This window comes from Carassius carassius, chromosome 43, assembly GCF_963082965.1.
Source record: "Carassius carassius chromosome 43, fCarCar2.1, whole genome shotgun sequence".
Classification (NCBI taxonomy): Eukaryota; Metazoa; Chordata; class Actinopteri; order Cypriniformes; family Cyprinidae; genus Carassius; species Carassius carassius.
In genome coordinates, this window is record NC_081797.1 from 9853014 (window position 1) to 9869407 (window position 16394).

Genomic DNA, 16394 nt, shown 5'->3' on the forward strand with positions numbered 1-16394 from the left:
CCGAGGGCTCTGAACTGCTCAGGATGGGACTGATCTATCTTAACAGGCCCTCTGAGCTCCTCAAATACACACAATCACAGATGATTAGATGTGTCAGGAAGCCTTAGAAGCCCAATGAGGTGTGCTGACCACTCATGCAGTTTCCTTTATAGTGCCCGAAGTCACTTCGAGAAAGACAGGAAGTCCATGACTGGTATGCACACACATTATTCACTCAATCAGCCATTTTCTTGTTGTGGCATCCTTAATACAAGTCTCCAGCATTTCAGAAAGAATCCAAGATGAAGTCTAAGTTTCAAGCCTTTGAGGTAGTCTAAGTAGAGTCAAGTCTTGGGAGTTTAGGTAGAGGCCAAGTTTAGAATACTACATTTACACATTTATGTACTTAATAAACATATCTTGTAATTGTACTTTTTAATATACTAGACTGGTGTATTTAAACTGTGTGGAAGTATAGTGCTGAAATACTGAGGTATAAAGTACTGCATATATTATTGTGCTAAAGTGGAACTATTGCAAGTATACTTCAGGTACACATGAAATTTCTTTCATTTAAAGACTGATATTATGCACGGGTTAGTCCTCATCAATAGTGACATTAAAACATTTTTGGCAAAATATGAAGAAATGTGCATTGTGCTCCAAATAAATACTCCAAATAAAGTTTCATTGTACGATTATATCAGTAAGTCGGAAGTGATATGTCAATGAATATGTTAATGGACTTGAAGTATACTTAGTATTAAATACGTTTATTTTAAATAAGTTATGACATAGGTTGTTTTGTTTATTTTTTTTAACTAGGGTCATTTTAGTTACCATCTGTGATCAAACTTGTTTTCAGATATTTTTTTCTTAACACACTGACTTTTATGTTTATTTTATATTTAAAATACTACAGAGCTAGTTTATGATAAATATATATATATTTAGCGTAAACGTAAAATGGTTTAAAAAAATGATTTGCTATTTTTAATTACTTTGAAAATAAGGAAATAAATGTGCTAGTGTCAAAGGTATATTGTCTGAACACAATTCTTAAAATCAAAAAAAAAATTACAATCAACATTTATAAACACTAACTTTCAAAATATTTTTTACTTTTTTTAAAAAGAAATTTGCAGAAAAGAAAAAAAACATTTTGAAAAAGTTATACTCACCAGAGCTGCATTTATTTGATGCATTAATAACAGTAATTGAGAATATGGTTAACATTTCAAATAACTGTTTTCTATTTGAAAATATTTTAAAATGTATTTGTTTTGCAATGCAAAGCTGAATTTTCAGTCTCAAATGATTTTTCAGAAAAAATTTTAATCTGAAAAAAACATTTCTAATTGTAATTTTTAGTGGAAAACTGATAAATGGAAATTTTTGATCAATTTAATGCATCCTTGCCTGATAAAAGTATACTTAAAAAAACAAACAAAAAAAAAACTACTCGCTCCAAATCTTTGAACAATAATGTGTGTAATACTATGCAGTTCAAATCAAAGTTTTTCCTGTAATGCCAGCTGATGGGCTTCATGCAGCTTTGAGATCTTATATCCGTGGGGGAGAGAAAGATATGGGAGGCTAAGTAATGCTAAAAGTTCTAACATGCTCTCAGCAACACTACACACCCATCTGATCCCAGCGCAGAGCATGTCCATTAACATAGATCAGTTTATAATTGACAGCATGTGAAAGTTCTGGTAGCTGTGGGATTGGCCAGTGCTTGGCTGGCATGCATTAAAGACCCATTTGAGTTCAGCACACACTTTGATTCATTACTAATGTATGGCTGTCATCTTCTCTTCCATTCTGTTGTGTCATTGCATTAATGCGCAGAGATGAACCACAGAGCTGCATGTATGCATAACTGTTGACCGCTGGTGACACATGAACTACATAGTTACCTAGATCACATAGGTTTGAGATATATATATATATATATATACAACCCGAATTCCGGAAAAGTTGGGACGTTTTTTAAAATTTAATAAAATGAAAACTAAAAGACTTTCAAATCACATGAGCCAATATTTTATTCACAATAGAACATAGATAACATAGCAAATGTTTAAACTGAGAAAGTTTACAATTTTATGCACAAAATGAGCTCATTTCAATTTTGATTTCTGCTACAGGTCTCAAAATAGTTGGGACGGGGCATGTTTACCATGGTGTAGCATCTCCTTTTCTTTTCAAAACAGTTTGAAGACGTCTGGGCATTGAGGCTATGAGTTGCTGGAGTTTTGCTGTTGGAATTTGGTCCCATTCTTGCCTTATATAGATTTCCAGCTGCTGAAGAGTTCGTGGTCGTCTTTGACGTATTTTTCGTTTAATGATGCGCCAAATGTTCTTTATAGGTGAAAGATCTGGACTGCAGGCAGGCCAGGTTAGCACCCGGACTCTTCTACGACGAAGCCATGCTGTTGTTATAGCTGCAGTATGTGGTTTTGCATTGTCCTGCTGAAATAAACAAGGCCTTCCCTGAAATAGACGTTGTTTGGAGGGAAGCATATGTTGCTCTAAAACCTTTATATACCTTTCAGCATTCACAGAGCCTTCCAAAACATGAAAGCTGCCCATACCGTATGCACTTATGCACCCCCATACCATCAGAGATGCTGGCTTTTGAACTGAACGCTGATAACATGCTGGAAGGTCTCCCTCCTCTTTAGCCCGGAGGACACGGCGTCCGTGATTTCCAACAAGAATGTCAAATTTGGACTCGTCTGACCATAAAACACTATTCCACTTTGAAATAGTCCATTTTAAATGAGCCTTGGCCCACAGGACACGACGGCGCTTCTGGACCATGTTCACATATGGCTTCCTTTTTGCATGATAGAGCTTTAGTTGGCATCTGCTGATGGCACGGCGGATTGTGTTTACCGATAGTGGTTTCTGAAAGTATTCCTGGGCCCATTTAGTAATGTCATTGACACAATCATGCCGATGAGTGATGCAGTGTCGTCTGAGAGCCCGAAGACCACGGGCATCCAATAAAGGTCTCCGGCCTTGTCCCTTACGCACAGAGATTTCTCCAGTTTCTCTGAATCTTTTGATGATGTTATGCACTGTAGATGATGAGATTTGCAAAGCCTTTGCAATTTGACGTTGAGGAACATTGTTTTTAAAGTTTTCCACAATTTTTTTACGCAGTCTTTCACAGATTGGAGAGCCTCTGCCCATCTTTACTTCTGAGAGACTCTCCTTCTCTAAGACAAAGCTTTTATAGCTAATCATGTTACAGACCTGATATCAATTATCTTAATTAATCACTAGATGTTCTCCCAGCTGAATCTTTTCAAAACTGCTTGCTTTTTTAGCCATTTGTTGCCCCCGTGCCAACTTTTTTGAGACCTGTAGCAGGCATTAAATTTTAAATGAGCTAATTAAGTGAATAAAAGTGTAAAATTTCTCAGTTTAAACATTTGCTACGTTATCTATGTTCTATTGTGAATAAAATATTGGCTCATGTGATTTGAAATTCCTTTAGTTTTTCATTTTATTAAAATTTAAAAAACGTCCCAACTTTTCCGGAATTCGGGTTGTGTATATATATATATATATATATATATATATATATATATATATATATATATATATATATGTATGTATATGTGTGTGTGTGTGTGTGTGAATATATGTGTGTGTGTACGTGCATAATGGTGGCAAAAAGTTCAAAATATTTTTTACAAATATTTTTCGAAAGAAGTCTTGCATGCTCATCAAGGCTATAATTATTTGATAAAAAATACAGTATAGAAATAATATTGCAAAATATATTGGAATATATTTTACAATTTATTTATTCCTGTGGTGGCAAAGCTGCCTTTTTTACCTGATTGTTATATTATGTTGAAAACAGTTTTTGCTGCTTAATATGTTTGTGAAAACAGCGATGAAATCGAGTACAAATAAAAAAATTAAAAAATACATTTATTCAGCAAGTGTGCATTAAAGTAACAGTAAAAAGTGACAGTAAAAACAATTATAATACAAAACATTCCTACTTCAAATAAATACGTCTAATAATTCTAAATAAATACTTCAAATAAAGAATTCTAAAATATGTTCCATGATAAAAAAAACAATGATAATAATCAGAACCATTTATAATAATTGAGCAGCAAATCAGCATGTTCCCTATCTGTCGGTCACTACGAGTTATGTCGAACGACATATGGGGTCTCACTTGGGAGGCCAATCATCTCTGAGTTTAAGAGAAAACGCCAATGAAAATTGGCTAGTGGATTTAACATACCTGAGCCACTCCCCGATCCAACGGTTATAAATAGGGCGACAGGGCGATTAAAATATCTTAAACTTTTTTTGACCCTGCCTCTTAAAAGAATCGGAATCGAGAATCGTTGGGAACCGGAATCGAAACAAGGAATCGGAATCGGACTCGGAATCGTTCAAATTTAAACGATACCCATCCCTACTTCCGTCACCCGGATAGGGTGAGGTCAGTCGCCGTGCGCAGCTCCTTGCTTCGGAGCCGAGTGGTTGTATGAAAGCTGTTATACTCCACAAAGCCATTCATCTGCTGTGTCGGGAAGCTGTTCCGGTTGGCGGTACGGCGCCAACAGTGGTGTCCCTTTCAGCGATTCCCCTGGGCGCTTCAACTAAGAGGAGAGACTCTCTGGGAGATTTGAAGGTGACAGTGAGAGTTTTCCGCCGGGCCACGCCCCACGGACCTCTTACCCCTTCTGCAATGTTTGTCCTGTGCGGCTGCTGGGTGATTTTGCTGGGCTGTCTTATGGCAGTCCCAACGGGTCATTCAGTTTGCCGCCGGGGATCAGATGTCGATTGCAGCATTGGGGATGGGCTGTTGACCTCTGTGGATGAAGATTCGGCGGGGCTGGTGTTGTCGCCACTGCCGAATTGGACCCAGAGTTGACAGCCATGCTTGCCCGGGCAGCTGTGAGCATCAGGATGGAGGTGAATGCACCACCCAGCCCTGAATACTCATTGCTGTTTGATTGGTTCTCGGTGTAGAGCGCGGCTCACAACCGCAGCTCACAACCGCATTTTGCTCTGGTTCCTTTCTTCCCGGATGTGCATGGGGACAGTGCTGCGGGCCAAGCTGCCTCTGCTCTGCATGCCATGGCTATCCTCCAAACACACCAAAGCCAAGGCTTTAACAAATGCACGAGGGTAGAACCAACCCGAGGTTGATGCAGGAGCTGCGCACGGCGACTGACCTCACCCTATCCGGGTGACGGAAGTAGGGATGGGTATCGTTTAAATTTGAACGATTCCGAGTCCGATTCCGATTCCTTGTTTCGATTCCGGTTCCCAACGATTCTCGATTCCGATTCTTTTAAGAGGCAGGGTCAAAAAAAGTTTAAGATATTTTAAATGAGCTTAGCTAACCAACTGTCTTTCTGAAGAAAATAGTCTGACCTTCTCCATCAATTTGAATTCTATGAACTTTTTACTTTTTATTAACTTTACTATGAATTTCTCACAGGGCTGTTTTCAACTACGATATAAATATCAAATCTATGAACTTGAATATTATATAAATATTATTAATTATGAATAAATTTTCACAGGGGTACACTTTCCTCAAGAGAGCTTTATTTTTGAAAACCTCACAAACATTTACACATGACAGTGTATGATACTGCAGGTACTTAAACATTACCTTGCTCCCACTGATGGGCTAACCTGGTGCAGAATAGAAAATAAACTATTAGAGACAACTTTTAAAACTCAGTCCAGATTAGCAGCAGGTACAGTATAAAATCAGAAACAGTTCTTGTTCAAGAAAATTATCATATCTGCTTTCTCAGGCAGGATGCGTGAGCGTTCTGGACAAATTGTATCTCCTGCTGTGGAGAAAACAAGTTCGCTTGGAGTAGATGACGCTTGAACACATAAATAAGAGAAAGCAAGATTTGACAGCAAAGGTAAGTCTTTTGTTGGTTCCACCACCATTTGGGCTAATTTGGGCTAATTTGTTAGCTGCCTCAATGTTGGCGCAAGACATATTATTTTTGGTATGTATTGTTTTACTTACCGGATTCGGACTGCAGTGTAGTCACTGCGGTGCCAGGCTGGAGGTCGGAGCCAGAGGAAGAGGCAGTGGAGGACGGTCTGTGCAGCGCGTCAAATACAGGGCACACATTTACTTGCACTCCATGACATCGGAGGTGCTTTATTATGTTTGACATGCACCCTCCTATGCACGAAGCAATCTTGCTGCAAATGTTGCATTTTGCCGAGATTTCGTTTTTTTTTCGAAAAGTGAAGCCACACTTTGGACCGCCGACGCACGCTGTCCATGTTCGATCGCTCGTTATACCAAAACTTCCGGTGGACGCTTCTTCGTTGGTGTTCAGCGGTTTCTTCTTCCGGACGGCGCCGGGCGGACTGTGAATCGAAACTTTTTTTTCTCTTTCTTTTAAGTTTTAGGAATCGAAACTAGGAATCAAAATTAAAACTTTTGAACGATACCGGGAAAATCGCAAAGCTAGTCCCGGTTCCACTCGATTCTCGATACCCAACCCTACACGGAAGTCACGACGCAGTCCCTCGGGAAGGCGATGTCCACTCTGGTGGTCCAGTAGTGCCGTTCTGGTCCAGCCTGGTCTGTATGAGAGACGTTGACAAAGTGCACTTTCTCGACGCTCCCATCTCCCAGGCTGTCCTGTGTGGCAACGCTGTCAGGGGCTGTGCCCAGCAGTTCCTGACAGAACAAAAGCAGACTGAGGCCATACAGCACATCTCGCCACGACGTGATCCTCCGGTTGCCACCATTCCGTCGCGGACAGTGCCTCAGCCTGCTCGTCGCCATGGGCGCCCCCCTACGTCCTCCACACCAGCTCCGCCCCTTGCTGAGAGTTCTTCGAGGCCGGTGCGTTGAGCCCCGTGCAGGAGAGTGGCGCCCCCCGTGTCACTTCCGGCTGCGAAGTCCTCTAGGAAGACAACTAAGCGGCCCTGACACAGCAACTCGGAGATGATGGAGACTGCTCTTCAGGAGCTGGCGGAGACAGAGCCACTCCTTCCCCCGGAGGAGGGCCGGGTGGAGAATCCTCAGTTTTTGTTTTTTTCTGTTCCGACGCTGGTCCAATAGCCGGCGGCACCCACTTTTTCATAAAAGAGCAATTTCCCTTTCCTCCTAGTTGCAAGTCTAGCGGGTTGATGATGAGCGACGCACTGCCTCCTCATTCTCACCCACGACGCCCCCTTCGCCAGTGGTCAAGAGGTCGCGGTTCGGAGACGCAACGCATCTCCACGTGTCTCTGGCCAGTTCCTCCAGGAACACGAGGAGTGTGGCTGTGATGACTCGAAACGCGATGCCTTCTGGGCCATTCGACACAACTCCCCATCGCTGCACCACTGCGGGTATGTCGACTGTCCCTTTGGTGCCACTTGTACAGAGTTTGGGAGCGTGGCTTGCGCTGCCCAACCCGTCACGCTGGCTCATTCGGACTGTCCGACTCGGTTACGCGATTCAGTTCGCCCGGCGACCTCCCAAGTTCAATGGCGTGCTCGAGACTTCGGTGGCAGTCCGGGACGCCTCTGTCTTGCGCAAGGAGATTGCTGTCCTGCTGGCGAAGGATGCAATCGAGCCGGTCCCTCCAGCCGAGATGAGGACAGGGTTTTACAGCCCTAACTTCATCGTACCCAAGAAAAGCGGTGGCCTTCGGCCTATCCTGGATCTGCGAGTCCTGAATCGGGCCCTGCACAAGCTCCTGTTCAAGATGTTGACGCAGAAACGCATTATCAAATGCGTTCAGCCCCAGGACTGGTTTGCAGCGATCGACCTGAAAGGTAAAGGTAAGTCCCTACAGGTAACCCCATATGTGTATTTTTCACCCGGTAAGGTTTCCCTCTTGGCAAACCCATGTCTTCCCTTGACAGACCAGTTCTGTCAGTCTCTTCTGGCAGCCGTTCCATCCCTACTCTAAGGCAGGACCTGCCTCAGAGACCCCTTTCAGATGTAGTACTGCCCCCTGGGTCAGTCCATATCAGTATCTCCACATGTCACCTCCCTACGGGTAGGATGTGGTCTCCGTAGCGACCTTTTCCTAAGGCTCGCTTCCCCATTGTCTTGCCAAGCTGAAAGAACAAATAGGGAAGATTTGAAGCAATCTTTCACTGAAGGTTGAAACCCCTTCCATTCCATGTTCTCAGCTCCTCAGCGTAAAACCTAATGAGTGGATGCACCTGTCGCCCTATTTATACCCGTTGGCACGGGGAGTGGCTCAGGTATGTTAAATCCACTAGCCAATTTTCATTGGCGTTTTTTCTTAAACTCTGAGATGATTGGCCTCCCAAGTGAGACCCCATATGTCGTTCGACATAACGTCTCCATTCCGAGGGTTACGTACGTAACCAAGACATTCCGAATGATTTCTGAAGGATCATGTGACACTAAAGACTGCAGTAAATATGCTGAAAATCCAGCTTATGCTGGGTACACACCAAAAGATAAACAAGCTGATTTTGGGCTTGTTGCCTAACTATGTCCCGATTATCTTGCTGGTTCTACAGATTATTTTATCAGATTTTCCTTTGGTTTGAGGTGTGTTAAAGAGTGTCCGAACCTGATTGGAAGAACGTCGGAGCCGCCCCGATCACGAATCGTAAATATTACCAATTAAATTATGAAGTATAATAAAATAGAAAACTATTATTTTAGATAGTAATAATATTTCAGAATATTACTGTATTTTTTTCAGCAAATAAATGCAGCCTTGGTAAGCACTAGAGACTTGTTTCAAAAACAGTTAAAAAAAAATCACAATCATATCCAACAGTACATCAGCTTGTGAAAGACTTGAAATGTGTGCATTCTTCTTGTGCCATAAGCTAGTTAGCTCTGTTATAATTCTGTCATATTCAAATAAACAGTCATTATCATAAAATTTGAGTGGCTTGTGTGTGTATGTGTGTGTGTGTGTGTGTGTGTGTGTGTGTGTGTGTGTGTGTGTGTGTGTGTGTGTGTGTGTGTGTGTGTGTGTGAGTGACAAGATCACCATTAAAGCGATAGTTTATGCTTTGTTGGCTCCCAATACACTGAGGCTCATTATGATGAGATGTTAATTATGGATTGCATTTTTAGTTTGTTATACGAACGTCTCTAATAAAAAAAAAGAAAAAAGTGCAAATCGCGTCTATTTTCAGAAGTGATAATTAGACAGCAGGTTTCTGCTCGCCTTTAGGAGTGGATAAACAGGATTCCCTTGAGGTGAAACACTTCTCTGTTCCCATAAATCTGTATTGAGTGCTTATGATATGTCAGACAACCATAATAATGCGTTTTATTTCTTTAACTAGCTGTATTGTATGCTGTTTCCCCTTTGATATCCATTTATAATATTTCTTGCACCAAAAACAGTTGTAATTTAACTTTACGTGACTGGTTTCTTCCTTCTTTCTGACCTTTAAATATGAACAGGCTGCAGTGTTTGCTGTGGGGTCAGATATGATTGGCACTGCACTATTTTCTTCAATCGCAGCGTCTTTCATTCATATTCATAAAACAATGTGTGCCTTGTGTGCCAAAATATAAATATAAAACTTTCCATGAAGATTCTGAGCAACCACCAACAACACTTAAGCATTATGGCAGTGAGTTTTGCACTTAAGACATCAAGTTAATAAACAGTTGCATGGTTTTGACCATTTAAAAAGCCATTTCTGTACAAGTTGCATCCAGGAAGGTGTTTGGTTATATGATACTGCACACTGCTATGGATTGAAAGAATAAATGGATCGTTCTAATGAGTAGAAGCTCGGGGAAGGCTTGGTAAATGTTGTTTAATTTGCACTAAATCAGCTTTTATGATATGATTCTTTAAGTTAATGTATCCTGTTTCTGTGTCTCTTCTAGGATAATGTGGATCTGGGAGATCTGATGTTTTCTCTTTGTTACTTGCCAACTGCCGGCCGATTGACAATAACGATAATTAAAGCCAGAAATCTTAAAGCCATGGACATCACAGGAGCGTCTGGTAGGCTCCCCATCGTCCTCGCCTCTAAATGACTTATTGTCTCAGCGGTAATGATGTTTTGATGTCATCATGGCAAGTTAAAACATAGGGCACCCTGGGCTCTCTAAAAGATCATTGATTTAATAGACCAAACGCTTGAGAATGTGGCAGGAGATTTTACAAACACAGGTAGTTGCGAAGTGCGGTTGGGCAAAATCCAGAATGCTTTTGTAGTTCATCTAAACACAAGTAACACACTTGCACTGGGGTACAATCAGATTGAAAAGAAGAGCAATTAAGAACATTCACACAAGTGATTTTCTACCCTGGTGCATCAAAATAAATAAAATATATATTTTTTTATATTTAAATAAAAATAATAAATAAAACAAAAGTTAAGTACATATATATACATATATAAGTACATATATATATATATATATATATATATCAGTGTGTGTGTGTGTGTGTGTATATATGAAATGCATCAAAATAAAAGATTTAAATAAGATTTATAAATAAAATAACTATATATGTATGTGTGTGTGTGTGTGTGTGTGTGTGTGTGTGTGTGTGTGTGTGTGTGTGTGTGTATATATATATATATATATATATATATATATATATATATATATATATATATATATACAGTACAGACCAAAAGTTTGGACACACCTTCTCATTCAAAGAGTTTTCTTTATTTTCATGACTAGGAAAATTGTAGATTCACACTAAAGGCATCAAAACTATGAATTAACACATGTGGAATTATATATGGAATTATATACATAACAAAAAAGTGTGATACAACTGAAAATATGTCATATTCTAGGTTCTTCAAAGTAGCCACCTTTTGCTTTGATTACTGCTTTGCACACTCTTGGCATTCTCTTGATGAGCTTCAAGAGGTAGTCACCTGAAATGGTCTTCCAACAGTCTTGAAGGAGTTCCCCGAGAGATGCTTAGCACTTGTTGGCCCTTTTGCCTTCAGTCTGCGGTCCAGCTTACCCCTAAACCATCTCGATTGGGTTCAGGTCCGGTGACTGGAGGCCAGGTCATCTGGCGCAGCACCCCATCACTCTCCTTCTTGGTCAAATAGCCCTTGATGTCTTCAGTGTGACGCTACAATTTTCATAGTCATGAAAATAAAGAAAACTCTTTGAATGAGAAAGTGTGTCCAAACTTTTGGTCTGTACTGTATAATTATGTGTGTGAAATAATATAAATATACATTTTATCAATTAAATATAAAATTGTATAATAATTATGTTTTACAAATCAATTTTAGAAATAATTTAGAAATAAAACAAAATCTCATTGCTATTTATTGTACCTTTTAAAACAATATATAAATATTTGTATTTAATATTTTCTAAATATGTATTATAGTAACTGTTATACCAAATATTTAATAAAAATAATTTATAATAATTAATTGAAATAAATATTTATTTAGCTAGGGTGGCCAAACACTTGTGCAGATATTTTAAATATGTGGTATCTATTTCAGTCCATTTTAATTCATTTTTTCTAAATTCTGTAATTCTGCATCCTGTTTGAACCCCATTTTATATGGAGAGCCAAATTACTCAAAATTCAATCATTAAATAAATGTTGAAATATATAAATACATAATTACATAATTGTTAAATACATAATTAAATAAATGCATAAATAAGTATTCATTCATTTATTTATTTATTCATTCATTCATGTATCCATTCATTTATTTGTTTGTTTGTTTCTTTGTTTATTAATTTATTCTTTCCTTTCATGCACTAACAGTGGAATCCATACATGTGATTTATTTAATTATTCATTCATTCATTCCTTCATTCACACTGATGTACTAAGAAATGAAATCCATACTTTTTATTTAATTATGTGCCGAGTCGACAACTGTACCCCTGAAAATGAAATGTGGAGGAAATAATTAATTAAATGAATGAACAAACAACCATTTATGTATTTAATTCTGAATTTAACAATTTATGTTTTAACATTTAATTATTTAATTTTGAGTGATTTCATCTTCAGCTGAAAAAAATGTAAAAGCCATTTTTAATTCAATTCTAAATAGCTATTTTTGTGCTTTTTCTGTCTTTAAGATCCTTATGTGAAGGTTTCTATAATGTGTGACGGCCGGAGACTGAAGAAAAGGAAAACTTCAACCAAAAGGAACACTCTCAATCCTGTCTACAATGAAGCCATTGTTTTTGATGTTCCACCTGAGAACATCGACCAAATAAGTCTTTTAATAGCAGTCATGGACTATGACCGGTAAGAAACTAATATGTCTTAGTAACTTTTAACTTAAAACTAGCGACATTACTCACATCATCGTATTATATCATTGTCACATTTACATCTGAGCGAACTGAAGAAAAGATTAAACACATTTGAATATGTCGCACTGGGGAGTCTGATTCATTTTAGTGAACTGATTTGTTCAAATTATTCAAATGATTTGAATCAAGCTTTAAAATAGCTAGCTACCTTTGCTATCTTGTACTTGCTTGTTGAAAATACCAACATATGCAAGCAGCAAGCATCCAAACCAACTTGGTCTTGTTAGATAAGCCTGTCTTCTCAAAGTCGCTTCCCCAACACTATTGTTAGCCATTCAGTTTTAGCAGAGCTAATCCAAACGTACAGCTAGCAGCGTGGAGGGAGCTAGTGAGCGTTCACTGTCATATTTGAATTAAAAAAAAAGAGTCTCATTTAAATTTAACATGCTTTTAAATTTTGCCAAGCACAGTGCTTAGAGACTATAGAAGTTTATTCTTAGTGCTGGTGGGTGATCTGAGGAACAGCCCGAGCTGTATATTCCCAATGCAGCCAGAGATTCATATCAGATTTAGATCACTGTCTTGTTTGAGAAGTACGAACCCCAGTGTTTCGGTGTCTCAGCGCTGCTGCACAAACAAATGAATAGAGAACGGATGAATAAAAGAGAGAACTAGGTATATAAAAATATCTTGCAAAAATCATCATATTTTTCACTTTAAAGAAAGAGGGGTGTCGTGGTTCAGCTGTCACATATTAAGCTTGTATATGCTCTTCTCATTCACAGAGTAGGTCACAATGAGGTTATTGGCGTGTGTCATGTGGGAAACCGGGCTCAGAGTTTGGGACGCGATCACTGGAATGAGATGCTCACGTACCCACGCAAACCCATCGCCCGCTGGCATCCGCTTGTAGAGGTAATGTTGAGCTTACCATTAGCGCTTTATTTCAATTTCAACAGAATGATTTGTTTTCTGAGAAGTGTTTGGAGACCTAGATTCACTAACAGCCTGTTAATTACGTTTGCTGATGTTTTGAGATCTTCTGAATCAATCTTTAAATTTACTCTTGAATCCAGGGCTGTTTAATCTGGGTATTCTTCCAGATAATATAAATAATAAAATGTTAATAGACATATTCATTTTACAAGATAAAAGGCACAATGCCATCTTTTAGGAAAAAGTTGAAGAAGCCCACAATATGATGAAATGTCCTCATGCATAGCAAATAGAGAAATTATATAGTTTCATTTCAATCCCTTCTGTGCTGTAAACGCCTGTTCTTGATATTACATCTGCTTTGACTCCCTTTTATTTGTATTTTTTTTTTTTTTTTTTTTAGCTATAATTTAATTTGTTTATATTTTATTTACTCTTATTTATCCATTTATATATTTCATGTTTATTTTAATAATAATATTTTTTATTATGTATTCATTATTTTGTATATTTTATTATTTGTATTATTATTATTATTATTATTATTGTGTGTTACTTATTTGTATTCTACACTATGTGCAATGTACATATTTTTCAAACTTGTTGAAAATACACACCGACTTGAAATGATATTGCTTTAATTTATTTTCGTATTTATGTTTATAATTTTATATTTTTATTTGCTTTTTATTATTTATCTATTATTACCAATTAATTTATACATTTACATTTTTAATTATAATATTTTATAATATATTTATAGTTTTGTATATTTTATTATTTTTGTATTTAGTTTATTACTTATTTATATTATACTCTATTTTTAATATACATTGTTTTCAAAGTTGTGGAAAATACACACAGGCTTCACATACTTTGATATTACTTTTTACTGTTTAACTCTGATTTTATTTAATTTTGTTTTGATATTAATAATTTTTCATTAAAACATATATATTTTTTTCTTTACTTTTTTTTAAAAATAGTTTTTTTTAATGTATTTATTTATTTAGATTATTTTCGTCTTTTACATTATTTTCAATGTACATTCATTTTATATTTCTCATAAAAGACATACTGTACTTTACCAAATTTTGGTCTTTTTTTTATTCTGCGTTTATGAACAATAGTATCCTACTTACTCCTTATTGTCTCACCGTGACCCTGAACAACTAATAGGTGCTGTTGAAATGTATTCATATGTTAATTTTTACAATTACGTTTACAATTATGTACTACAATAACACTGTGCTCTACTGCATTTGGCTAAATGACATTAGAGATTTCGGAATAAGACATCTTGCAGCTGAAGTTCAGATGTTTTTGTTTTATTTTTAGGATTGAAAAGAAAGTGTTTAGTTCTGAAAATTTCAGTATGTTTACATAAGATTTGATTTTACTTTTTATATGCTGCCTTTATTACATCATGCAAAACAGCATTGCAGAAGTTATTAGAGTCACCCAAACCTATGAAAGTTTGCTAAGGAAGGAAAAAGTTATTTCAGGTGATAATGTTTTGTCAGAAAAGTCAAGTGTAATGGCTTGTTTTTGTTTACCCTCAATCCCTTTGAGGAATCCCAATAAAGTCTCTTTTAGGTTAACACTCATTTTCATCATCTTCTTCCCATTTTTTTAAGGCTTTTCACACATTACTGCTCTGAAATCTTGTGTGCACATCTTTGACCCCTCAGGAGCACAGACTACACATCTTCAATAATTCACAATCCCTGTCCCCCTCAACCATGTAATGCTCGCGGAGCCGCCATAGCATTAAACAGCAGGGACGCCAAAGCCTCTATAGCCTCGGCACAGCTCGCATAAACAAATACGAATACAGAAGAGGTCAGCATTACGTCCAGCAAAAAATGGAAATCTGAGATCGGTGAAAGGGTTTCATGAAGATTTCAGATGATTTTTGCAGCCGTGGCACAGCCACAATTGATTCGAAGCCAAAAACGAGCCATTCGGGTGCTTAGAGGACCATTGTGACAGCACACTCATAATGACATTGCAGCACTTGGGCCCTTCAGTGCCACGGAATTCAATTTGGTTTCCTCCCACGATGTGTGTTAGGTGTGCGCTTTAAATATGATTTTCAGCATTTGAGTTCTCCTCAGCTAACCCTGATTTTTCTCTCTGGCAGTGGGTTGGTCAGACCACGGCCGGCGGGAGCCAAGGCTCCTATAATTCCCTGAGGACACCTCCTTCCCCTTAATGGATGCCGTCAAATTTCAGCCGTGGAGACACCCAGCATGGTCCAATTCACAACTTTAATGAAAAGGAAGGAGCGAGCGAGAGAAAAATCTCTCGGTTCTGTTAAAGGTCACTTTAAATGTGTGCACACACTCAATGCAGTAAACACCCAGGACTCTTTAGCCATAAGGTTTCCTGGATAGAAGAAGAGTGTCAGGTCCACTGCATGCGAAGTGACCGTGTGTGAGCAGTATTTGGTTTTAAAACGAGCCTTGAACGTTCTGCTTTTGTTGAAAACTTTAGCTGAGAGGTAAGTATTTTTGACATTGTCATGTTTTATGTATCTGTATAACACATTGTAATACACTAATATTGTTTGAAGTGTAGTGCATGGGGTCTATTTTGTGGTATTGTAAAGTCTTACTGTATAAAAATATATAAGAAATGCATAATAAGACTCGAATCATGATTAATGCCAAATCGAAATACTGGAGAAAAAAAACAAAACTTTGATCATTTAAATTAATAATAATAAAAGTTTTTATTATTTATAAGTTTGAGGTTAAGATGTTTAACGTTGATGAAGAAATTCTCTTGTGCTCATCAAGGCTGCATTTATTTGATGAAAAAAAAAACTGAAAAACAGTAATATTGGGACATATTGTTACAAATACATTTTTTAAATGTATTTTAATATGTAATGTACTCCTGTGATGATGGGGTGGGCAATATGCCAGTAGACACGATTAACCGATAGAAATTGAGAGATTTTTGACTATCATCACACACATCATGTGGTCACAAAAACGTATCGCTTACATGCGTTTTTAAGCATAGCGATTCAAAAACAAGTGATTTTTAAACTGTTGAAAAGAAATCAGTAACAAAAGAAAACTAATTTAAGAGAGGCACCCGTGACGTATCGAGTTATTTTTGAATTTATAGAGCTTGAACAGTTAAATGCACACACTTGTATGTGTCAAAATCCCCATCTTTCCAAGTATCCTTTAGTAAAGGATAAGTAAATTTAAGTCTT

General features: G+C 37.7%; 1 protein-coding gene across 1 annotated transcript in view; it reads left to right on the top strand.

Moving 5' to 3' along the window:
• Positions 1–15785, top strand: part of syt9b (synaptotagmin IXb) — a 33215-nt gene extending 17430 nt beyond the window's left edge. Inside the window, exons 4-7 of the mRNA XM_059536407.1 lie at positions 9842–9962; positions 12050–12221; positions 13015–13144; positions 15309–15785. Of these exons, the coding sequence (XP_059392390.1) occupies positions 9842–9962; positions 12050–12221; positions 13015–13144; positions 15309–15380 (495 nt within the window). The 3' untranslated portion in view covers positions 15381–15785. The remainder of the gene's footprint in view (positions 1–9841; positions 9963–12049; positions 12222–13014; positions 13145–15308) is intronic.
• Positions 15786–16394: the final 609 nt, after the last annotated feature.